The sequence below is a fragment of the Passer domesticus genome, chromosome 1, assembly GCF_036417665.1.
Source record: "Passer domesticus isolate bPasDom1 chromosome 1, bPasDom1.hap1, whole genome shotgun sequence".
NCBI lineage: Eukaryota > Metazoa > Chordata > Aves > Passeriformes > Passeridae > Passer > Passer domesticus.
The window spans coordinates 53,640,419-53,666,556 of record NC_087474.1 but is presented as its reverse complement, the minus strand read 5'-3'; the positions used below and the strand labels follow the sequence as shown (position 1 = coordinate 53,666,556).

The 26,138-nt window shown below is 38.1% G+C and overlaps 1 protein-coding gene across 3 annotated transcripts in view; it reads right to left on the bottom strand.

Moving 5' to 3' along the window:
• AMPH (amphiphysin) overlaps window positions 1–26,138 on the bottom strand; it is a 120,311-nt gene that overhangs the window by 27,907 nt on the left and 66,266 nt on the right. For all 3 annotated transcript variants that reach the window (XM_064420753.1, XM_064420743.1, XM_064420760.1), the window contains exons 3-12: window positions 22,988–23,042; window positions 16,620–16,714; window positions 12,293–12,388; window positions 10,889–10,996; window positions 10,416–10,501; window positions 8,683–8,758; window positions 7,748–7,830; window positions 4,070–4,208; window positions 2,431–2,559; window positions 28–135 (exon numbers count right to left, since the gene is read on the bottom strand). In XM_064420753.1, coding sequence (XP_064276823.1) covers window positions 28–135; window positions 2,431–2,559; window positions 4,070–4,208; window positions 7,748–7,830; window positions 8,683–8,758; window positions 10,416–10,501; window positions 10,889–10,996; window positions 12,293–12,388; window positions 16,620–16,714; window positions 22,988–23,042 — 975 coding nt within the window. The remainder of the gene's footprint in view (window positions 1–27; window positions 136–2,430; window positions 2,560–4,069; window positions 4,209–7,747; window positions 7,831–8,682; window positions 8,759–10,415; window positions 10,502–10,888; window positions 10,997–12,292; window positions 12,389–16,619; window positions 16,715–22,987; window positions 23,043–26,138) is intronic.

Here is a 26,138-nt window from a genome sequence, read left to right as displayed (position 1 = left end):
TATATTACATTCATATGCTTTTACTACCTGAGACATGGGTGAATGACTAACTCCTGTTGACACAGCTTCTGGCTTGAAGGGGTCGAAGTCCAAATCCAGTAACGATTCCTCTTTCTTAGCTTCAGGTACTTCATTCTTTTAGAAGAGAAATGTAACTTCTGAAAAATTTATCTTTTAAATGCTTTCCTGGGCAGTAAAATATGAAAATGATCAAGAAAAAAACCCAAAACACTCCACAGATTTACCAGCTGTGGTGCACACCAGAAGGGGAGGAAGTTCTGAAGATTTTCCTGAGCTTTAGTGTAAGTTTTATGAGATTCACTCTTATTCACTCTTATGATGGAACTAGATGATCTTTAGGTCTCTTTCAACCAAAACCATTTTATGATTCTACAATATGCTCTTATTAAATCGTATTTTTGGTTTGCAATTAATAAATTAGCCAAGGCCTCTGAGGTCACTATAAAGATATATACACATATACATGTTCAATGGGTCTTTTCTGCTATAAATTAACCTGAAAAAACTTTTAGTGTGTTTCAACATAAAATTCTAATTAGTGTGAAACTATAGCTGAGATTTAATTATCATTAATTGTAAACATTCTAGGCAAGCATCTTGGTCTTGCTAACAAGAGTAGTACTGCCTACTGCTAGTTGTTCAGTTAAACAGTGAGAGAGCTTGTATGAATGGGCAAGTCTACTGCAACATGGCATGTATAAACCCAGCAAAACTAGGTGATAACAATAATAATAATGATGATGACAATAACAGTAAAATAAATGAGCAAAGACTTTCTATTATTAAAACATTTAAGAGTATAAACATTTCAAATTACTGTTACTATTGGTAAACAGATGTTCAAAGTTAGGTAATTAATGGCTTCCATTATGCTACAAAACACCTTAACTCTCTGTGTCACCTGCAAACATGGTCAAAAGAGCTCCTCAGCTCTCATGTTAGGAATGACAGAGTGACCTAGAACTCTTCAGTCTGTAAGATGTACTAGGGGTGATGTGAGAAGGGGTGATGTCTATACCAGTGTGAGAGGCACAGGGGTTTGGCTACTCCCTGATTCTTCAGGGAGGCAGGAAAAAAGTTGGCAGCACAGCTGATGGAGGCAAATGTAAAATAAAGAAGTGGTGCTGCTCCACGTGGCACCGGGTCCAGCTGGGGACCTTCTTGGCTTCAGGTAGTGTGAATGTGAAAACTGTACACATGCTGAAAGAGTAAATAAATTTGTGGCATAGTCTGCTGAGGCTTACTAAATTGGTAGGAATCATGTTGAGGAAGCCCCAGAGCTGCAAAAGAATGGAAGCTAAGAGACTCCAGCAGAAGAGGGTGTCAGGAGTACCACCATTGTTTGCCTGGATTTATCTTCTTTCTTTGGCCTTCTGGCATCACTGGTGATGATGGACAACTGGTCTGATACAATGAAGCCAGTGTTACAGTCTCACACTTCAAAAAGTCAAACCCACCACTCCCACCAGTAACCAACATTAGGCTCATTCCCTCCTGCCTTCCATTGAGTGTATTTAGATTTTATCACATATGCTTTTGAGGCACTAATACTCATATAGTCATACAACTTGATAAAACAACAGCATTTACTGGCATATAATCAGAATTGGATGGAGATATAAAAGATGTCTCCTTTCACCAAAGTTTGAGGATGAAGTTGCTACCTTTGAGGACTGAATCAAATTAACAGGAATATTACTTAAGGCCATAGACCAGATAAGGTATTGGAAGTCACAGGGCACTGATCACTGATAGCAAAAGTTACCCATGCCCCTCAGACCAAAATGAAGAGAACACTCATCTTAACTTTAGTGACCAATCCCCAAATAAACATACACGGTACCTAAGATACCCCTCTCTGCTGTGCAGCTAATGTTTCTATGAGCAAAGCCAAGTGAATGAATCATCCAGCTGAAGCAATCTTTTATACCTGTAAAAACCAGGAAGTTTAATTTTTTAAAAATCACTCAACAGAAAGACGGAATACTTTTAATGAAGGAAACAGAAGGGATTTTGATGACGGAAACAGAAGTAATGAAGGATTTCTGTAAAGTTCCACTAGAGATGCTTAGCATAAAAAAAAGCATCTCAGATCAACTCTCAGCTAGTAATGCAACCTGGATGCATTTAAATCTCAAACATGACTGTATCACAGTATTTTCAGTCAGACCTCTCAGGAAATTGCTCTTTTTTTCAATACGTTGGCAGTATTAGCCCTTTTGAGTGATTATGTGTGACCTATTCAAAGGCAAAACACCATATGTGTAACTTATGATAACACAAAGTGGTAATTGTGCCTCTGCCTTGTACTTTTGCCCTCCTCCTCCCTCCCCAAGATCAGCCCCCAGTATCTTGGAGAAATTAGGGTGATTACATGGATGGACCTCTACACAATTCACTGAAGCTTACCTGTGATGGGGTTGTCACATTGATTTCTGGGACAAAGTTGTCATCAAATAAGTTAATGATGTTCTCCTGTTGCAACTCCTTTGTGGGTGTGAGTTTAGGCAGTGGTGGGACCGGTGGACCTTTCCTCAGCTAGGCAGACAGCAAAAATGTCACAGACTAGTTCAGGGATAAAAGAAAATCTTTAAGCTAGACCTAAACAAATTGTCTTAGATTTTTACTTTGGCTGTTTCATAGTAAATATTTATGCGAATAAGCCATGTATTGAATGGAACTGTTTAGCTGTTCACCACCAAGTACTTGGAAATGAACATTATGGGAAGAACAAAACAACCCTATGTTTCAAAGTCATTAAAACGCAAGGTTTCAGATTTGATATAAAAGCAACTCTTGGTTATTTTTTTTTTTCTGCTGCGACAGGCACACAGTGCAAGACAGCTCTTCTATGCTGTCTTCTATGCTGTCTTCTATGCAGGCCATAGCTGGAAGGATGATACTGCACAGAAACAATGCCTCTGCAGCTGTTTGGCTTCTTGAGTTCATTTGTGCTTAGCTCTGGGATTTTGTCACTGCCCACCTGTTGCTAGCCTTAGGGTGTACTTAATGCTAAGACTATATCATCTCTGGGACCTATAGCACTTCAAAGGTGCCTAGTTCACTACATTCCTCCTGCTCTCCAGAGATTCACATAACTATGACAAACTAATTGCTTGGAATAATACCAAATAATATTGGATAATTTTTAAATCTATCAAAAACCCAAGAAAATAAATCCTCAAAAAAAATCCTCAGGTGGTATAGTGATATAACACCACTGGCACCAGTGCGGCTGAGTCCTACCAGGTGCACACTCAGGCAAGAGTTGTCACATTTTGGGAAACCAGAGAAAATAAACATGCTCACTAGACACAAAATTAATTTTCTTCTGATGTGCAGACAGCATAGAAACAGCAATTAGCACAGAATCTATCCCAATTCCAAATCAACACAAGTCTTTTATATGCACATGAAGTATCATATACAAATCATGCTATAGATAGAACTGATGAATGAAACCAATTCTTGTTTTACCAATACTAGTGAGAATAGAAGTTACTCCATTGATTACAACAGTGTCAAACTTCCCAATCAGTGTTTAAAACAACCAATAAGACTTCAACTATCAGTAATTAGAAGAGCAGTATTTCAGCTATTTTTCATTGTTTTAGAGATTGGCCAGATCAGTGATACTCACTGGCTAATTTTTCCCAAGGTAAGCATAAATTTGAAGATGAATGAAGAGCAGAAATATATAATGTACAAAAATTCACAAGGAGGTTTTAGAAATAGGCTTTTCAAACTGTCATTGCTGGTATATGGGACGTTAGAGACAACACAACTTTTTAAGAAGTGTTTTGCTTTGCCATTGCAAATCCTACCAATTCACCAAGCACCTAACATTTTCTTCATTCCCCTAATAAAAAAACCCATTTTCTATTCATGTTGTGACACAGGGATGAACAACTGATTAACAGAACAGATTACAACAGAACCAGTAGCGTCCCTGCCACTACTCAGTCTAGACCACAGCCTAGATGAAAAATCCACCACGTACATTATCTCAGCTATCTGCACAACAAATATCTCCTAGATATCTCCTTACCTGTGTAGGTGACTTAGGTCGGGCTGGTGCCGGAGATGCTGGTGCCAGCATATGATTGGGACTAGCAGTAGGGCTAGGTAGGGGAGAGACCTCCTCTGGTGGTGACGGTGTTTTTGCAAAGCGGAGTGGACCTGAATCACTAGACAGAAGCAAAGGAATGACAAGAACATATATATCTTGCTGACTTATTACCTTGAAAATTGGATGCAACAGTTGAACTGCATTCCTGATGTAATGTCAGGGACCACAAAAGAGAGCATACACCGGAGATGAATGAAGCCATTATATAGTGACTAAAACTAAAATTGCAATTAAAGACAATTAAAATTCAATGTCAAAGGAAGTTTTAATTTTGAATGATCTTGATTTTTGGAACATTTGTTCATTATAACTTGAAGAAAACAAGAGTACCCGCATTTTTTCAGATTCTGTACTTGAAATACCACTTCACTTATAAATTTATTACCATTATAAAATGTGAAATAGATTTACTGTCTTCATTTCACATGCTTCTCAGAACAGAACACTTTGAAGATAAAAAAACCCACAGGAAGGCATAACAATGAATCCTGCAATTAATTTTAAAAGCTCAGCAACTTTTTGTTTTTATTGAAAGGTTTCAATAAAACAAAAGACAGCCAAGATTATTATAAAGATAAAACTATTTAGAAGGACAAATCGCAAAAATTATAAACAAGCAGCAGTCTAGTGACTTCAACAGAGCTCTGGTGATACTAAGAAAGATCTGATGAAGTCGTAGAAAGCATCTCCACTTCCCATGAAAGGACCTGGTGCAAACACTGAGAAAATATTCAGCTACCTAGATATGCTGAAAGCTTACAGTGAGGGAGGCTATGAACTACAGTACTCAACAACCACAGTACTCAGTAGAAGCGACTCTTACACATCCTCAGGGAGAGCAGAAGCACTACCTGATTGAGACCACAGCATAAACATGATCCTAATGCGAACACAAGAAAAACTGTTCTTTGGAAGGACAAACTTAGCTCACACTCACCACCTCTTTCTGTGGAAATATTAAAAGAGAAAAAATAAGCAATCATTAAGAAATTTATGTTCCAGGGTACATATTTGCTTTCAGGACAGAGTACTGAGCAGCACACAAATTCTTAAGATGTTTCTTTTTATGCAGTTCTTTAAAAGAAAGATTAGATATTGTACTTGTCTAGTATCAACTTCTCATGCATCTAAAATGGAAAGCTGTTTTATCTCATGAAGATCCACTTAGGAGTCTTTTAGAGTATGATCACTAATAAGGGAAGTCAAAATCTATCCAGATTTTCACACAAGGCTCTGCAAACGGGACAAGCAAAAGACAGTAACAAAGTAATTGAAAAAAATGGATTTTTAGAAAGCTTTCTTAAGTAAGTTCACACTACATTAAATGACATCTAGTAATTTGCAGAAAAAATAATTTTGTTGCATAATTGTTTTTCTCCCAATGATGGAATGAATAATTCAGTGGGAACAAGCATGTGCATATTGGACGTGGTCTAAAAAACACAGGTGGATAAAATACCTGCTGCTTACAAAATGTGCTTGAAATCTTCCAATGCTACATTATTTCACATCGCATAAAAGTATTTTACAAAGCCTTTATGGGGATCATGGTCCAGATTGTGAGTCCATCCTAAATGGGACAAAGTTAACCGCTCCAAAGGCAATATGTAGTATGCAAGCATGGATTATCACTGAAATAATCTAAAATACAAATTCTAGTGATGTGCTTATAAAGTAGTTCTGAATTTTGCATTACATCAGAAGTTTCAGATTTCATTCTTTGGTCTTCCAAAGTGAGATTAAAACAAATGGAGGAATATTTTCCATATTTTTGAGGCAGACGTTATGTTGTTTGGTTAGTCTTAATTGTTGCTAATCTACCTCCATCTTGAGAGCAAATTACAAGTAGTTATTGAGGAACCAATTTAATTTTTATTTATGCCTCAACATTATCTGGCTTTTGTGTTATAAACTTATTTTCTGACATTGGGTGGAAAATTTCTACACAGTCTGAGCACTAGGATGTGCAGAAGGTGGCTAGCACACATGAAGGGGTAGAGACCGCTGACATCACAGTTCCTAAGCAGGCAACCCCTTTAAAGAATGGAGACTTCGGCTGATAGAGCAGTCAAGTCTTCCACCACTGGGCTGCAAGAGACTCCCTCTGCAGGCGGGGAAACCCCTGCTGTCCAGCGCAAATTCCCCTGACTAGCCAATGGTCGTCCCACAAGGAGCGGACTATGAGAGGAGCCCGAGCACATACAAGCATTCAACCGCGGTACAGCTACCCCGCTGTCTCAGTTTCTGAGCCGAGGGGCTCGTCTAGAGTTTGCCTCGGTCGGCCCCTGCTCCCTGCTTCTTCCTTGACTCTCTGCCCTGTCCTCATCTGTTCCATCTACCCTTCTAAGCTTCGCCGCTTTCCCGCAGCAGCCTGCCGCCGCTCCGCCACAGCGCGTCCCGCCGCCCCGCCACGCGGGACCGCCCTGGCTGCGGCCAGCAGAGCCGCGCTCTCGCGAGAGCTGCGCAGCCTCGCCCCGGCAGGGAGCGCAGGCTCCACCTGCCGGTGGGTGCCGCCGGTGCAGGCCGAGGTTCCGCTGGTGACGTTCTGATCGTGGCCTCCTTTCTCCCTCTCCGTCTTTCTTTTCCCTTCTCTGCTTAACTTTCTGTCCCTCTCCAGTAGGGACACACATCCTTTCTTATCAGTAAATAGTTCTCAGATATAATATTTGCCACGTTTGTGCTTGATTTTTGCCCAAGAAATCCATAAAAAAGAATCCCGTGGTTTCCCTTAGAGTGGGATGTGAAAAGTTATATAACGTTGTTTTCAGATTGCTTCTGACTAGCTGGGATTAAATGGAAATTCAGGCTTTATATATTAACTCTAAATATCAATGTGTCTTTGTAAGTCTCACTGTTTTACATTTCAGCCTTTTATGACCATCAGTATTAGAAATAAAATTATGGCAGAAAGGCTACAGTTGTTGAAAGTGCAGAAAGTACATTTCTGTTGCCAGTACAGAAATACTGTACTGGCATCCACTGACCTTTAGAAAGCACCATCTGATTTTAAACTCCTTTTGGTTTTGTGCTTTAAAACAAGATTTTGCTTGACATTCTCTTTATTTCAGCCCTTTTTTTTTTGCTTTTATGATGTACCCTCAGATCTTTACTTTTTCCCTGTAAGTAGAAGAGATAAAAGCTGACATTCAAAATTTGGGATTCTCACCTAATAATAGGAACTAAAACCATATCTCAATATTTCAAGGCTTTAAACAAGTTATGAGAGTTAGCAACATAGCTGTAACCTAAATATTAAATTAGCTGTACACTTAATTGGTGCAAATTGATGTAACAGTCTACAATGAACTTGGCTAAATTGAAACAGCCTTCTTTTTTTTTGTTGTTTTGGTTTGGTTTGGTTTGGTTTTGGTTTTGTTTTTGAAAGGACTTTCTAGAAAAATAGTCAGTGAAGAAGAAAGCTTTGCATATTTACTCCTGTTGAGAAGAACTTCATCCCGGGTACCTTCATTTACCATCCTGAACAAATAATGCCTGTTACCATGTGTAGGTGTTACACACGGTGTAGGTGATCACTACATATGCTGAAACCTACAAAGCCTACAGCAATGCAATTCATTAAATAGGCAATAAATTCACCTTGGTGCCCCTTGAATGGTGAAGGCCTTGTCTGCATGCTGATCCCCCAGCTTTGTCATCACTTCATATAGTTTGTGACATAACTGTGAAAACAAAACAGTTGCCTGAGTTTATGTGAACAACTACAGTCATGATTAAAAAGGCATTATTAAAATGATAAATATGGTTTGATAAATGATAACTTGATAATTTTGTTACAGTATAAAACCTTCCAAAAATTCTCAGTACCATGCATAGAAAAAGCCTAAACAGAAACCCATCAAAATCCATAGAATCAAAGATAATAGCAGTTCTTAAAAAACATGAGTTGTTTTTTAGAGAACAAGATTATAAATAAGACTGCTATGTGAGCTCTGATGAAGGAGGTCATCTGAAGTTTAAATCAACATGGGCAGCCAATAAGATCCTGAAAAATCTAATCCAAATTTTCACAGAGCTTCAGTAAAGTGAGTTTTCAAAAAAATTTTGGTTCCAATTTGAAAGTTGCTATAGATTATATGCTACTATTTAGCCAGACACATTCAGAAGATCCTCAGTGCAACTGCTTGATTTGCCTAACAGTCACAGATAAAATATTGCATTGCTGACAAGCAGACTTGAAGGGAATGTTTGACATGGGTTTTTTTTTTTCTACTGATTAAAGCAAGGAGGTGCTTAGCAATTTGACACAGCAACAGTAGGCAACATTAGATTGTCAAAATTGAAAGTGAATTTAGTGCTACAACTGGTAATGCACTGCAATCCAAAATTGTAGGGGCTGCTCCTTCCTTAAGGAGAGAACAAATATGGCAAGTAGAATGAATATTATCATTGTAGCAAAAATCTGGATCTATGGCAAATTCTCATGTGTGCCTCTGCTAGATTTTTACTATAAGGTATTTTTTAGCTATCATGCACAGCATAATCCATTATACAAGATAGTCAGTTTTACTCACTAAAGCTATTTCCTTGTGAAACTTGGCTTCAAGGCTGGATACATTTTTGAAGGTGTTCACATAGAAGCCAATTCGTCTACAAAGGATGGCACAAAGAAAGGAAAAAGAGAATAAAAGGTATGTGTGGGAGGGGCACAAAGGCAGATTAATTAATTGTTTTCTGGACTACAAACAACATTCTTGACAATTACTCTCAGCAAAGCAAATGATGAAATGTCAAAATTTCAGACTAATTTTTCATTATTATTTCCATTAGTGTTAAGATATGTATTTCACACCATCCAGTCAACCAAACTGAGACTACTCCACATCAGAAGTCTTCAGCTTTTTTTAAAGAAGAGTGGAAAAGGATGGTCTCAGCTACAGCACAAGCGCAGAGAAGGCAAGATGCTCTGGGCTTCCATCTCCTGACAGACAGCACACAACCATTTCTTGAAAGGGGAAAGGTACCATTCCAGCACTGTGAGCCCCTGTGCCCAAATTTTATCACAGCATCAAGGTGATGCAGTTGCATCTTGGGTCACCTTGAGTGTATACAGCTCAGAACAGCCCACGCATCCCAAGCTCAGCTCTGAAACACATGCACATGTATATAAAAGAAAAGAATTTAATACAGACTAGACATTTCTGTGCATGTAGTCAAGAATCTGCTTACTTGGGGTGAATTATTACATACTTCTCCATTTCAAAAGTAGAAGCTGTTTTCTTAGGTTTTGTTTTATTCTTTTTCCTATTTAAAACTTCTATGTATAATTTCTCCCAACTTTGATTAACAACAATTGTCTTTGGAATAAGAATAAGCCTGCAAAATGTCAACTCAATAGATAATTTTCTTCCTGAAGAATTTTAATAACTAAAATAAAGGACTCTGAAAGCAATTGCTTACTAAATTATGCGTATTGCTCAAATTAAATTCTACCTTTCCCTGAGACTAGCTACCATGTCTTTATACAAAATTTACTAAAGTAAAAAGAGCCCTCACTCTAAGTCATTCACATGCAGTTTTGCTTTTAGCAGGCCCATAAAACAAATGGGCCTAAGTAAGTGCTGAGAAGGTTTACACTGAAATAGGCAGAAACACAGCAGGGAAATTCTCTGTTGGTCTGAAATTTAACAGGCTTTAATTTGGAAGGCAGAGAAGACAAAGGATACTTCCTATTTTCACTCCAGTGAAATGTGTCAATTGTTAAAGAACATAACGCATAACACACTAATGAGATGCTTATTTTTCTACTGCTCTTGTTCTCCCATTCATATTGTCTGCATTTTCTGTATAAACACAATTCATGATTACACATCTTGACTGAATGACCTATGCCATCAAGTCATTTAACATCACAACCATTTAACACCAGTGCAAAACTATAGTATGTGTCTTCTGGTGTAGTTATAATAAAAAATTATCTATAAGTAGACCCAAATCACCACAGACTACTCTGTGCTCTAGCATAATTATTTACTCAGTAAATGGAAACCTTTTAGCACTTCAGAATGAAGATATGCTAATGAATCTTAAGTGCCAACATACATTGAAAAAAATAAGCATAAATACACTTATATTACATATATTTTGGAGCACTTGCATACATTTTTCCTTTTATTGTTTCAGAAAGGTAATGGGTGGAATCTTCAAGAATCCAGCAATTCATTTTCTGTCAGCTCATTAAAATCCCCTGATTCCCTTTCCTTACTCCCCATTTAAGGCCCTGCATACAGTATCTCTCTAGGCTTACCGTGACCACAGAGATGGCAACTCTTCTTGCAAATCAGTGTTAAACTCTTCAAACACTTTCTGTGCTTTTTGAAATTCTTCTTCTGCCTAAACCAAAAGGAAACAGATGACTTCTAAAATCACTATGACGTAACAGAATCAAAATAATTTTTGTGTTTTTTTCTTGGTGGGTCTTTTACATTTTTTATTAACAAAGGATGTTACTCAGTCTTACACCATGGAGGCCAATACAGGATTTGCTGTCCCCTCAGTCTCATCAAGAGAGCAAGTTAGGTCCCAAAGAGGACTCCTTAGTGAAAGAGGCTGAGCCTGACTATCACATGAACCAAAGTACTCAATACACATTTTTGCTTAGAGATATCATTATTTCTAAGGGAGTAAAATGAAGAGAAATTTTGTGCTCTCTCTCTGTACAGAAAAAAATACCACCCAGTCTCCCCAGGTCTTCTTCCAGCATGTTTCTGATTGTGCTACCTTGGTGATTCTGCCCTCATCTTTTCTTTTCGAGCTCTGCAGGGCTTCTAGATGATGCCTTGCACTGTCGTAGTCCACTAGCTTTCTGCTTCGTTTTGCAATGCGAGTCTGTGCAGGGGTAGAAATGAAAGGAAATATGAGGAGCAGTTTCAAAAAAGCCATTTTACATATGTTGTTAATTTAGTTTTTGACATATTTTTATTCTCCCTTCTCTATTGTTCATATCTGAATTATTATATCATATAGGAGGAACATGGAAATGGTAAAAATTACAATCTAATCACATTATTTTAAATAAGGAATCAATTTACAAATAGTTTGGAAAGGGTTTTCATGGGTATAGGGCTTACAGTCTTTAGAATTGAGGTATCAGTGTTACATAAGACTTGTCACATTCTCTAAAATCAGTGAACCTGTTAAACTCATGGTAACTCTATCTTTTCCCCTTATATATAGTGTGAAAATTCAGCAATTAATGCATTTTTTCTAGAGTTGGAAATATGCTATTATATACTTCTCTATATAGTTGTTCTGACACCTATCTAAAATACTGGAGTTCAAGATATAGATACAGATATAGATATTAGATATAGATATACTTTGATATAGATTTTCCAAAGCTATGTAATCCACATGCTGAGACGGCACAATCACAGCTTGATTTAAAAATGAGTTTAGGACTGTGTATCACTAATGTTGGTATTCTTAGATTATTTTTTCTTTAGTTCTTGATGTAAATTACAAAGGGGATTACTGTGTGTTACCTGCTCAGTTATAAACCCTCACAGAAAAATCCAGTTATGCCCATACAGTCATATTCAAATATAAATGTATCTCCTCTCATCTATAGTGCTTGTTTATCCTCACACATTTCATTTATCAGTCATTTCTCTGGACTGTGCACTAGATGGGCATGTGGCAGAGGCTAGAATCTGTATAACATTCTCTTGTGATGTGTATTACAAAATCTTTTTATAACTAATTAAAAGACATGGCTTAGGTAAAAGAAAGATACGGGTGCATCCATCTAGCCAGTAACAGAAAGCCTGCTTTCCATGTAATTTGTCTGGCATTTTAACAGATGAAGAGCTTAATGTGTCCTTACTGAAATTGGTTAAAATTATCTCATACCAAAGAAACAGCAGTAGAAAAAAGCGTAAAAGTTGCCTCTACAAAGACTAATTTACTTCCATGTGCTATTGCATGACAAATATTTTTGATCACTTGGAAAATCAGTCCTGCCTAATGTCAGGAATTTACTTACAATATCTTGTACATTACAGGAGAGCATGACTTCCACCTCCCACCCTTTTAAATTTTTTTTGTTTGTAATCTCATTTTCAATTTATTTTGGAACTCAACAGAACTTTAAAATTTGTCCTTTGTAGAAAATCATTACTTTACTTTTATATCAGGAAATTGTCCTAGATACGTATCCAGCGTTAACAATGACCCATCCACCAGTTTTTGATGGAAGTCTTCCCAAAGTTCATCACATTTCTGAAAAGGCAGAAAGGAGAAAAATGTACTTAGTAGTTTAATACCACTCTAAACTTAGGAGAAATACAAATGTAACTGGCAAAGATTCATATTTCTGAAGTTTTAAAATGTTCTTTATGGAAATAAATCATAGCATAAACATAAGGTGAATGAAAAGGAATACCTTGACATTGCAAATTTAATTCACAACAAATTAAGATTAAACTTAATAATTAGTTTCAGGTCCCTGAGGGTCAGTAACACAGAATCTGTACCTGGCATAGCTCTTGTGTCTAACTATATTCCCTGATGGTGATCCTTGCTTACAGAGAAAGGAAGTACGACAAAAAAATAGAAGAGAAAATAAAGGGAAAGATCTTTCAATTTCATTCTTTTTGTGCCATTAAGGTACATTTAATAGAATGGCTGATGCAGACAAGAACTCTGCTTTGTGCTGCTGGAGAGCTGGAATGACAGGAAACATCTCAACATTAGCTGGCAAAATAAACAAAATCTGCACCCCGGCCACCCTCCTCTGCCCTGAATGCACAGTGCTTTTCCCCAGTCCCCTTTGGAGCTCTGGGCTAGTCACCAGGAGAAACGCCCTGTAGTTTTTTGATTTTCATGAACATATTAACACATAGCTCATGTGACAAGGATTCAATGGGTAAGATTCCTTATTAGAAGCAAATCCTGTTGCATAGACATAGTGCTTGAGGTCCTGGATTCTCCACTGAACAAATCATTAGCACATGTTAAACATCCTGATTCCCCCTTTCTTTGCACATTTCAAAAATCACTTAACATCCTTCCCTTTGATAGGAGGGAGGTTAATGGGTGTAAGCACTGCTCTGTAGGGCTGTTATCCTCACAGAGTCTGGAAAACTGTCACATTATGTCACAGTACAAGCTGGCTTGTACTGGGCAATTAATTTTGCTATAAATAAGAAACCCAGCCAGTTCCATAAACTGGCCCGTGGTTGACAGATAGGAACCTCAACTGATTACATTCCATCCTAAGCTGCAGACATCTCAGTAGTCTGGGAGCTGGGCAGTATCGAAGATCAGACCAATGAGCTATCCAGACCAGGTTTTTCAAACCCCCTTTATAAAGAGGGGTTTATATAGTAAACTCTCTCTATTGCCACTTGGACATTGGAGTGTGTGTTGTCCCTGTCTTCGACCACTGACCCCATGAAACACATGGCCATCCTGCATAATAGAAAACTATTCCAAAATGTTTGTTTTATCATAACCTACTATACAGTGGATTATAAATGCTGTGTAATGCCAGCTTTCAGTTCATTCATTTCCTACTCTAACAGAGTCCCTAATGAATGATTAGAATATATTAAACATGTTTAAAAGAAATACCTAATTTATTATCACAGCATTTAATCACAGTGGTCTACAAAGCATCACAACATTAGATCATAGCATGCCATTCTTCTTTGTTTGCCTTTGTATCTTGCTGATATATATTTTGAACAAGTTAAAATAAAGGAGATTCTAAAAGCTAATGGACTCAAACAACATTGCTGAAGGATTCTTTAAGCCATCATCTTTCCTACCATACAGAATAAGGTCTTATAAGTGGATCCCTTTTGGAATGATAATTTATAAACTAGATACATAATTATTTTTTACTGAGCTCACAGAATTACAGAATCACAGAATCAACTAGGTTGGAAAAGATCTTTGAGATCATCAAGTCTAACCTATGACCTAACCTTATCAATTATAACATGGCACTAAGTGCCACATCCAGTCTTTTCTTAAACACCTCCAGAGATGGTAACACTACCTCCTCCCTGAGCAGGTGATTCCAATGCCAAATCAGTCCTTCTGTGCAAAAATTCTTCTTAATATCCAGCCTAAACTTCCCCTGACATAATTTAAGGCTGTGTCCTCTTGTCCTGTTGCTGGTTTCCTGGGAGAAAAGACTGACCCCCACTTGGCTACAACCTCCTTTCAGGCAGTTGCAGAGAGTGAAAAGATCTCCCCTGAGCCTCTTTTTCTCCAGGCTAAACAACCCAAGCTCCCTCAGCTGGCCCTCATAGGACTTTTGTTCCAGACCCTTCACCAGCCTTGTTGCCCTTCTCTGGACACAGTACTCAAGTTGTGGCCTCACCAGTGCTGAGCACAGGGGAAGAGTCATTCCCTGCTCCTGCTGACCACACTATTACTGGTACAGGCCAGGATGCCATTGGCTTTCTTAGCCATGTGGGCACACTTGGTCTTGTTAAACCTCATATCATTGGATTCAGCCCATGGTTCCAGCCCATCCAGGCTGCTCCTGCAGAGCTCTCCTGCCCTCCAGCAGACTGACACTGGCACCCAACTTGGTGTCATTGCAAAACTACTAATAGTAGACTCAATTCCCCTCATCCAGATCATCAATAAAGATATTAAACAGAACTGGGCCCATACACAGATCCCTGGGGGCCACCACTAGTGACTGGCCACCAGCTGGATATAGCACTATTCACCACCACTCTCTGGGCCTGGCCATCGAGCCAGTTCTTGAACCTGGAAAGAGTGCACCTGTCCAAGCCATGGGCTGTCAGCTTTTCCAGGATTATTCCATGGAGACAGTGTTGAAGGCTTTGCTCAGTCCAGGTAGACAACATGGAAAGCCTTCCCCACATCCACCAGGTGGGTCGCCTGGTCATAAAAGGAGATCAGGTTGGTTAGGCAGGACCTGCATCTCCTAAATTCATCTGGCTGGATCATCCCCAGGCCATCCCTGTAGGTCCTGTGTAATTGCACTCAAGATGATCTGTTCCATAACTGTGCCAGGCATCGATGTCAGGCTGAGAGATCTGTAGTTTCCTGGATCCTCCTTTCAGGAGGGGTATTACATTGGTCAGCTTCCAGTCATCTGGCACCTCCTGAATAACCAAGACTGATGATAAATGATGAAAAGCAGCTTAGTGAGCTCTTCTGCTAGCTCTCTCATCACTCAGGATGGATCCCATCTGATCCCACAGGCTTGCGAACATCAAAGTGGCTCAGCAGGTCACTAACTGCTTCCAATTACAGTTCTGCTCCCTGTCCCAGTCTATTAGCTTTAGAGGCCATCTGCCCTGAGGATGACCTGTCTTATTGTTGACAATTGAGGCAAAGAAGGTGTTAAGTACCTCAGCCTTTTCCTCATCTTCGGTAACTGTATTCCCCACCATGTTGATAAAGAATGGAAGTTTTTCTTGGTCCTTCTTTTGATATTAATATATTTATAAAACCACTTTTTATTATCCTTTACAGAAGTGTCCAGGTTAAGTTCTAAGTGAGTTTTTACCACTCTAATTGATGCATAAATCTACCTTTGGGATTATGTACCAAAACAATTCAGGAGATTTTGTAATATTGCACATAAAACAATACAAAAAACCTAAATCAATCAAACAAAAAAATATGTATCTTAAATTAGGCAGTTTGGAAGTTGGATGCTTTTAAAATCAAAACCCTTTGCAGCAGGGAAGTGTAGGAGAAGGCATCTGTAGAGAAGAAAAGCAATCTGTACACTGCTTTGTATTCAGGTTTACTGTTAACTGTATTATCAAGAAGGCCTTGCAAACTGAATGCCAGGTGATTAAAAGCTTAATTGACAACCATTTGCACTTTCTTGTTACCACCATCACATTTGCTGACAGATTTCCCCCTGAACTGAGGCTCTTTATGCAGGCAATTCAGAGCACCTCAAGTTAAATTCCTGCTGTGTTGTCTAGAAAAGCCTATTCTTCTCTAATCACTGGAGTAAGGTAAAAAGTAAAAATAAAGTGTCCTGAACTCTAATTTGTCTTTGAATTCCATATTCTTCTCAGTAAGAGGTGAATGTCTCATAAAATGTCCTGTGCAGTACGACTGGCTCAACAGTTGTTACACAGCACAAAAGGATAAGTGGCTTTGATAATTTTTAACATTCTATTGAGCTGAGAATCCTGACTATAAAATTGCATGTAAGATACCTTTGTACAAACTTGTCAGTCAGATGCTGTCAGGACCAATTCTGCTCACACTGAGTTATCTCTGTGGTAGCTTTTATCAGCTAGTTCATACAACAGACACTGCAAGTGCTGCATCTGGCCAGCAGGAGCTGCATTTCACAAGATCTGTAATTTATATGCTGAGAAAACAGGATTTAACATGACATGAAGGATTAAGGTCAATTTTGTATGCACATTTCTCCTCAACAGCTCAGATTAATCCATTTGCATCCAAAATACTTTTCCCCTCTTTCCATACATCTTACCTCTCCAATCATTTTCACATCTTCACGTCCATACCAGTCTGGCTCGTACACTTCATGGAGAGACTCTGTAAGCTTCTTTGAGGCATCTTGCATTCCTGCAGTCAGACAAAAAGAGAAATATGTAAATGAAAACTACAAGAAGTAGTTGCTAAATAGCTTGATTTTCAGCCATGTGTACCCACTATGCTATTCCCTCTGGCAAATTTAGAAAATAAATATCTGAACTTGGGTAGAGCACTGCAGTGGACATGATTTTATGAAGAGTTTTGTAATGTCACCCAGTAGCTTTAGAAGTTTGTGGAGCCCAGTGCCTATTTATGTTTGCAGCAGGGTGGTGCTTGCAGAGGACTGTGTGAAGCCAAACTGACAGTCACTATTGGAGCTCTTGCTTTGGCTCTTGCTTTGACAGGTGGAACAAGAACAGTGACTATTGATGCTTATCACTCTGGTTTAAATGTAAAATAACTTCAATGACATTATGAAAATTTATCTTCAGTGAGATCAGTTTGACCCCAATGAATAAATAAACACCCTCAGTGAAGGCACTGGGGTTTGCATTTTTATACAGCATGAATCCATTAGATTCAGAATATGGTTCTGAATCCAGTGAAACCAAACTCATCTCACCTAACATTCTAAGAGTTCAGAGTAAGTAATTTTAAAATGACAATTTTTATTTCAACTTCATTGGAAAATCTCTATACTTGAATTTCTTACTTAGCATTAACTTTTTTTCTTAAAAAAGCACCACTTTTTCTAGTCAAAATCTGTCTGCTCTTTTGAAAATATCTCTAAGCATGATGTTCAGATTTAACTTCTTAGTGACTGAATTTAGGAATAACATCAATATTTTTGTTTTCTGCACAAAGAAACATTCACAAGTGGAAAAGGAAAACTAATTTGAAACTTGAACGTGTAGAATATCTTGATCTAGTCAGTTGGTATTCCATCATGCACTCACAAAACACATGCTGTTAATATGAGAGTAAAATAAATACAGGGATGCACACTTTATAAGAAAGTAGTAGTCTATGGAATTGATAGGATAGAAAACAGATACTGAAAAAGCTGAAAGTACATGCTTGTTCTCAGTCCTTGAGTACAAAATAGAGAATGGCATGGGGGAGAACAAGTACAAAAGAAATACTGGTGCTTAGAGGGTACAAGCTTTTGCCCTTAAATCAAAAGGTAATGAGCCAAAACAGAATATCTGATCTCTTCAGAAATTGTCTTGGGGGTGGTTTTTAATGACAAAGCTCATCTTAGACTATTAGGAGAGCACAAAAATTAAAATGTATTTCTTCCTTTTCTCCTTCATGGTTAATTCTTAGGATCATGTATCTCCAGCTAAGAAAGTGTTATCCTGAATAAAAAGGAATTTTTTTTTTTTTGCCTCAGAAGTTACCAGGTTACAATGAAATACAGATGATCTTCACATATATTTTCAGGCAGGACTCATTTAAAATCTTTAATGTCACTGCAACTCAAGAGATAAGGCAAAACCACTAGAGTATCTCTTTGCTTCTCTCCAGTCAGGGTGAATGTACAAACCAGGAGGGTTTGTTCATCCCTGCTTACACCTGATCCTTTCTGATACCTGAACTTCTGCCCTTAAGCACTCTGAGTGGTAAACCTGTGGCAGAGGTTCCTGTGGCATGCAGTCTAGCACAGCTGCAAGATAATCCCTCCTGCAACTTGCACTAAGCTCGGTCACAGACCATGTTGACACCTTTTCCTAGACTTTCTTTCTTAAGTACTACAGGACTCAGGCATATATCTGCTTAAGAGAAAAAGTAAAACACACCTAATGCGCCATGCTTGAGTTATATCAAAACTTTGTACCAACATTTACACTTTTTTTCTGTACTGAGAATTGGATAGCCCTTCATTCCACCACATTCCTATAAAAAACATCAGTAAAATCCAGCTGCAGTGTCAGGCAAGTGGGCAGTTAAGTATTTGGTTTTTTCAGTCAGGGGCTTCAATTTGAAATTTCCAGGCTAATATCATCCATCCTACTCTTTCTGACTGCATCTATACCAGGTTTACTGCAATACACCAAAGGGGTGAAAAGGTAAATACCAATCCAGTGAATTCCCATTCTTTTTCATACCTCTGGACATAAACTTACAGTGTCCAATGATTTTTTGTTTGACAGGTTTTCACAGTTATTCCTTACACACTGATACCTTTTATACGTTATTCAGCACAAAATTTAAGGGGATTAGTGTCTTAGTCATAGACTGCAGGCTCTCTCTCTTGGCTGCTTTTAACTGCTATCACTATAGACAAATAAATTGTTAAAAGCAAGTCATTAAAGTACTAAGTAATATGAAAAGTACTAAGAAATGTGAAAAGAATTTTTACTGCTCATGAACAGTTATAAATTTATATTTAGTATCAATTGTTTCATTCAGTAGTACTTGTTGGTAATTGGGTCCTGTATTTAATAGCTAGAAGTGCCAAAATATTTGAATCACTTAGGAAAAATGTTGCTAAATAATCCAGTTACTGAAGATTGAGCTTTTCAGATTAAATGATCCCTATTTCTATCGTAAGGAGAAATCTGTCCCTGGAGCCACCAAAAAATTCTAGATGCCTCCTTGTGATAGGGATTCTGGGGGAGGCAGTGCAGAGATATTCCCATTAAGCACACTAGAGAAGGGGGAGGGTAGGTGACTCTTTACCATCACAGCTCCAATGTACTCAAGCTCCCGTGAAGAGTGAGAAAGACCTGGAACAGTATGTTGGCTGTAAAACTCATATGCTGTGGGGTCTCCTCACTCCCCTGCAGGGTAATCTAGCCTGAATGATGGAGAATTTTCCATTTTCCTGATGGGATGAGATATCTTGGTCTGGCTCTTAATATTACTGATGTGGTTCTTCAGGGAAATGACCTGCCCTGCCATAAGCGTTGTACTTCTTATTGCTAGTAATCCATTCGAGTTTCCACTGGAAAAAGTCAATAATTCCATTATTAATGGATAAATTTTGCAGAAAGATTATGAATAGTTTTAAGGCTTTTAAGAAATTACATGACTGATCTTAAGATTTCTGTGTCTGAAGGACATGTGCAGTTCTGTCAGCCACAGACTGACAACTAGGCAACAGAACTGCTTACAGACCTGAAAAATCTCCCCTTCCTGTACACCAGTTACTCTTTATCACTACATTAAGCCATCTGTAGTGTATTTCAGGTAAATTTCAGGTGCTTTCTTTTCCTCACTTTTTATGTCTGTCACCTTGCCACTTGCATGAAGATCCAGGTTTCTTCTTCCCCATCTGCACTGGTACTTGGAAAGAGCTTGGGGTAGAGAATGGGTGACTGATTTAGGGTTTCTATAACAATTGGCCCATAAAACCATTCAAGTCCCTTACAGCTCTCAAAAGCTTAAATATAAATCATGAAGTATAAAACCCAGATACATATTGCCAAGGAGATTGGAAGACACACAAGACTGAGGCATGAGATGACTAAAGTTATGGGGAATAGCACACCACCTCATCAGTACAAACACCACTGATACGCAGCAGACATTAAACTATCATGCACGTGAAATAAAATGGCACATAAAAGCCATTCACAAGTTCAACAGCTTTATGGCATGGTTTCTCTGAGTCCTTCAATAACCGACAAGAAAAATCAAGGTCCAGCTAACACTAAGAAGCATCAGTGATAAGAGAAGGAGTCTGAATACAGCAAAAATTCTTTTAAGAATGTGTGATACTAAACCTCAAATTGTGAAATATATATTAAAATGAAGGGACAGAGGGTCATAATAAGGTTTAATTTATTCTTCCTTGCTTATATCCCCATCTGTAGTATTGTGTCTACATCTAGAGTCCACAAGAAAGATGTGGACCTGTTAGAGCAGGTCCAGAGAAGGCGACAAAGATGTTCAGAGAAACAGAGAACCTCTCCTACAAAGACAGACTGAGACAGCTGGAATTGTTCAGCCTGGAGATAAGGCTCTGAGGAGATCTCCTTTTGTCTTGACAGTACTTAATGGGAGCTTATTGAAAAAAAGGAAGAACAACTTTTTACACAGGTAGACAGTGGTAGGACAAAGGGGAATTAATGGTTTGAAACTAGAACAGGATAGGTATAGATTAGATGTCAGGAGGAAATTCTTTACTTAGAGGGTAGTGAAACACTGGAACAGGTAGCCCAAAGAAGTAGATGCCCCATCCTTGGAAGTGTTCAAGGTCAGGCTGGATGGGATTCTGAATAACCTGATCTCTTGAGTGGCATTCCTAACTACGGCAGGGGGATTTCAACTAGATAATCTATAAAGTCCCTTCCAACCCAAACCATTCTATGACTCTATGAAGTCATACCTGGATTTGTACTTCCTACTTTCAATATCAAGTCATTCAGAAGTCATGCACCAAAATAAAACTTAGTACTGAAGTTAAAATCCCAAAACTCTTTAAAATGAGCTGCTTCTCTCATACATCCAAGAGTATTAGGATGTCAAGTGTGTTATTTTCCAAAAATTCTAATATATGCAGTTATATGATTGACCTTTTTTCCTGCAAAATGACAGGAATGACAGCATGACTCCAAGTCTCTGACATCTTTGGTGCAAAAATCCCACTCAAGTGCCTAAATATGAGGGTTACCATGTTTTTGTGCATAGATACCTCAAAAATCTTTTAATGATGGCAGTCATTCAAAGAATTGCAACAAAGACACTGTAGCAGGTGCTTCAGTCATCCAAAATCTGATCTTTGGCACTACTGACCTAGTCATCTTTGAGGAAGCCTGAGCCAGAGATGTGTATTGTGCTCTACTGTCTTGGGTTGTGTGCTCACTTCACAGCAGCAATATGTGCCAATATGTGTGCCAAGGACGCCCACTGCTGGCTTGTTATCTTTGACATTTTAAGGCTCTCATGAGTGCTTTTGACTGGATCTTTTTTAAGACATGTAGATAATAAGGTGCTAGCAAACACTTTTCATTCTGAGTAAGGAAGTCAGTCCGAATTACTTAAAGGCAGCATCAAGAAAACTAGGCTTAACAGAAAAGCATAGCTAAAAAGGCAAAACTAAAACAATGGAAAAATTTACACTAAGATAAACACAACTTGGTGAAAAAAGTAGTCCATTAGAGAGTAGAAGTGCAAAAGGACCATGAGTATGGAGTACTAGGAAAAGAAGAGAAGGATGGAGAAAGAAGATGAAACAGAGAGGAGTGTTATCACCAATACAGAAATCAAGGCAGCATGTAAACAGTTAGTTTGCATGACAGATCAGACATCTAGCAAACAAACAGCATCATCCTACTGCTTCTGAATAACCACCATACAATGTGTGTGGGGAAGAGTGAAAACTGTGAGAGCAAAATTAGCATTCAGTGTGTTCCCTGCGAAAGACCAATGCTACAGTTTCCTCTAAGAAGAAAAGACATTATAGCAAATTTGTCTGGTATGGAATTTTCCTTGGGCAGCCCATCCAGAAAACAATAAATGGTCAAAGACAGTAAGCTACTGCTTTGCTTCCCATTTTATAATTTGCATCAAAACCAGCTTTCTTACCTGCCTGTGAACAGCTGATGATGTTACTATGACAGTGAGTTTCAGGGATGTTAATACTAATTTGCAATATTTTCCCTACTGGATTGGAGCCAGGTTAAAAATATACACACACATACATATTTATAGTATATTTATATTTATCTTAAGAAGCTACTGTCTCTCAATCTGTCACCAACTCTTACTCCTTTCCCTTTAGCCTCCAACTCCTCCAAAGAGCGGTGGCATGAGAAAGAGAACAATTTGCATACAGTGCTCTGTTGAGTGTGCTGGATTTACAAATGTCTAGTAGGATTTAAATGACTGTTTGGTTGTCTCTGGTATTAAAGCACTGGTTAGTGACTTCTGTTACTTAGATTTTCAATGCAATATAAAGTAATATAACATTTGACTTTTAAACTTAAAAAAAATGGATTAAGCAGCCAGAAATAGATGAGAAATCATATTATCACAGGTAGTGTGGTTTTGGAGAAAGGTCATAATCCAACTAGTAATAACCTGGAAATGTTACATTTCTGGAGATCAAGCAATCCCTTGCCCTACATGAGGTACTTCATATTCTAGCATTTGCAAAGATGAGTAACAAGGTGTATAGACTTTGTGGGTGCTAAAAATGCATACAACATGAGAATCTGGGCAGCGGAGGATGCACACAAAGGACAGTTAAGGATGCAAGACTGTATGTAAATGAGTTGACTTTGAAGGTGCAGAATCTCTAACATCATGTTAAAGAGAATCTTCTATTTGTCTTTGTATACTTTAAACAAGCTTACTTGTCTCAATTTTTAAAAAAAGTTTGCTTTATGAAAGCAAGATATAAAACTTAAAAATCACCTTTAATGGCTGCTAAATATCCTCTCAGTTCTCTCTGGAGTCTGGAACCCTCTGCCTGAAAAAGAAGAAAAGAAAAAAGCATGGAAGTGAAACATGTCAGTTATGTTTAATGCCTTGAAACATGCATGCAGTATTTCGAACAACTAAAAGCAATTTCAGGACCCATCTAATTAATAGTGTCACATGTTGCAAGCATGCACAGATTCATAGGAAAAGAGGGTCTGGCAAAGGAGGCTTGCATAGTGTACTCTCTAGGGTAGAATTTCTGGGTTTATTTTATCAATCATCTGTACAGGGAAGAACTCCACCCAAAGAAAGACGGGTAAATTTTACAGCTAAGGTGCAGTTCAAGTCAGCTGGGCCTATGGCCTAATCTGAGACACAAAGAAGTATAATCAAAACTGCTGAACTTCCACTGGAAACCACTCAAATGAGGCCAGTTCAGATCCAAAGAGAGTTCTACCCTTACACAAGTTGTTTACTATATTTGCAAACAATTTCCCAAGTATTCTAAAATTTTAATATTTTGCAAGAAAATAAGTATTAAAATATAATAACGTTAGTTACTTTGTTTTGCTTGATTAGTGCATCTTGCAATCTACTGTGAAATCTTGACTCTTTCTTTGGCAAATACATCAAAATTATATTTCTTTCTCTTATACCAACAACCTTGTCAGAATAGAGAAAACAATGGATTTTGTTATTTTGTCTCTGACTGTACCACAAGTTGGACTTCACAGTTCTTAGGATTTGCAAAGAAACCTGCAGTAACCTGCAATAAATTTGCAAACAACCTTTACTTATTGCTAAAAAGATGCTGTCCAGGACACCTTCAATAGCCTGAAAATTTTTGAAAGAGTCCACATTTGCTAGTTTCCAATATTTTTCAAATAATTTTTGGAAACTACAGGAGTATCAGCTTGCAGCCATATTTTCTCACATACAGCTACACCATATGGAAAAATCAGAAGCAAAATATCACTGACAGCTTCAAAATATGACTGACTTCTTTGGAGTTTCATATTTTCCGTGTGAAAAACAGAATCTAAAGGGTGCATGTGAATAATGTGAATATTTTAGAAGGCAGAAGGTATAAGCTGTTATAACTCAACTCAAAGGATGTCTGGTATCAGCAAAGGATTTGCCATCAGCAACTTCAATGCTCAGAGAATTCAGACACAGAGGATCGTAAGAAATTCAGTTTGATAGGGGCTATCTGATGTTTAAAATCCATCATAGCTGCAGCCATGTTAAGTCAAAATTGTGGTTCTGAAAAATATTTGTCTCCAGTACATAGAGTACAATGCAGGTCACACCCACCAAACTCACTTCTCTCAGCTTCTTGAAGGGAACTGAAGGCCTTTAGAATGGGATCATCAACAGCCCCACCCCCATCTCTCAAACTGTAGTGCACTATAAGAAGAGACCAACTGTTTAATCTCCTGGAAATATTAAAGAATTTGGAAGGTAAAAATGCCTGTGTGGGCCTAGAAAGCAGACTGAATTCACTTTATAGATTCAACAAACAGAAGCTTCCTTTTACACTAGTTTGATCTGAAACAAGTCACGTACAGCTCTCAAATCCGTTAATCAACTAAAATCTGAGCACAGGAATACCACCAGGGGTATACCACCAGACCGTCAGGGTGCTATCTGAAAAGCTGCTGGGTAACATCAGGTATGAGCAGCCAGCCCACTAACCATTCTCTGGTTTGGGACCATATTTGATGCTTCAAGGAAAGGCAACCTCTTCCCCTGCTTTGGAATCAAAGCTGCCTATCAAAACAAGGGCCAGACAAGTGCAGGGTGATTATCAGTGGATTTAACCTCAGATTTAATAACTTGCAGAACAACAGAAAGTTCTGAAGTAGTAGCTTGATGTTGTGTTCTTTGAGAAAATATTATGCATACATTTTAAAACTTCTGTATTGAAATACTTTCAATACTTTTGTATTTGATTTATTACACTTTAATACTTTTAGCAGAAGATACAACCTTAAAGTGTCATTGCAACACATTATTTCATACTACATAACAGAGCAGAAGCTAACTTCATTCTGTGCTCAAGTAGTAGGCACGGGTCAGAAGTTGTCTGTTTTCCACGGACCAAGGCATTAAGTGATCCATGCTTCTACAGAGGAAAGGAGATTGTAACCAGGAGCAAATTTCTTGATCTCATGTCTGAAGAGGAGGATCAGCAAATGCTTGACAGAAACTAGATGGGAGTTGCCCTTTCATGCATGCCGTCTCCTCCTGGGAGGATCTCTTGTACTGTGAGAAGTCACATGAAGGCACAGAAGCTATCTTTTAATTTCATACCTTCTTTGGCCTGAGCTATTGTGGTAAAAATGGAAGGTATAGAAACTTGGTTCTTCATCATCTTCACCAGCTGAATAGGTGACTACATAGTAACAATTTTTAGTTATTGAAAAATCTCTGGTGTTCCAGAAGCAGCAAACCACAGCTGGAAGGGTGAGAGCCTCCTTAGCTGATTTCATGTCCAGTTTTATTCATACACATGATGTTTTGTCACTAGGGCTAAGCAGCACACCACAAATGCCAGGGAAACACATTGCTCAAACACTCTGATTATAACTGTACTGCTGTGCAGCTTTACAACTGCTACCCTAAACTACTATTAGATCTGTTATGCTTGGTTAGCATTGTGAGTCATCAGGAACCGCTGTTCAGGGAAATATGTAAGAAAAAGTCAAAGTAGTAAAACATGATGTAAGTATTTTGCCATATGTGCTGTTATGAGTTCTGACACTTCATTAAAAATAATAATTTTAATATGGATCTTCCTCAGTCTAAGTTATTAACAGGCCACAAACACCTGAAATAGCTAAACATGATAGAGTCACATGACTTTTCCCTCATTATCAATTGTTGTGTGATGTGACACTGAAAAATCCATGAGCAAGGGCCAGTTCCTACTGAATCTGAGAGATATTCTCTCAGTTTCAATGGCAACAAAATTAGACCTTTATAAAAATACCAGAAAAAAAATAGCATCAAAAGCCCTCAGCACTGTTAATTCTGAAAAATGTGTATCTAGTCTACACATTTTCTATAGTAAACTCATTATTAGTGAAGACAGATATACTTTTGTCATCTAACAGACTAATAAAAATTCATTTATTAGAAAATA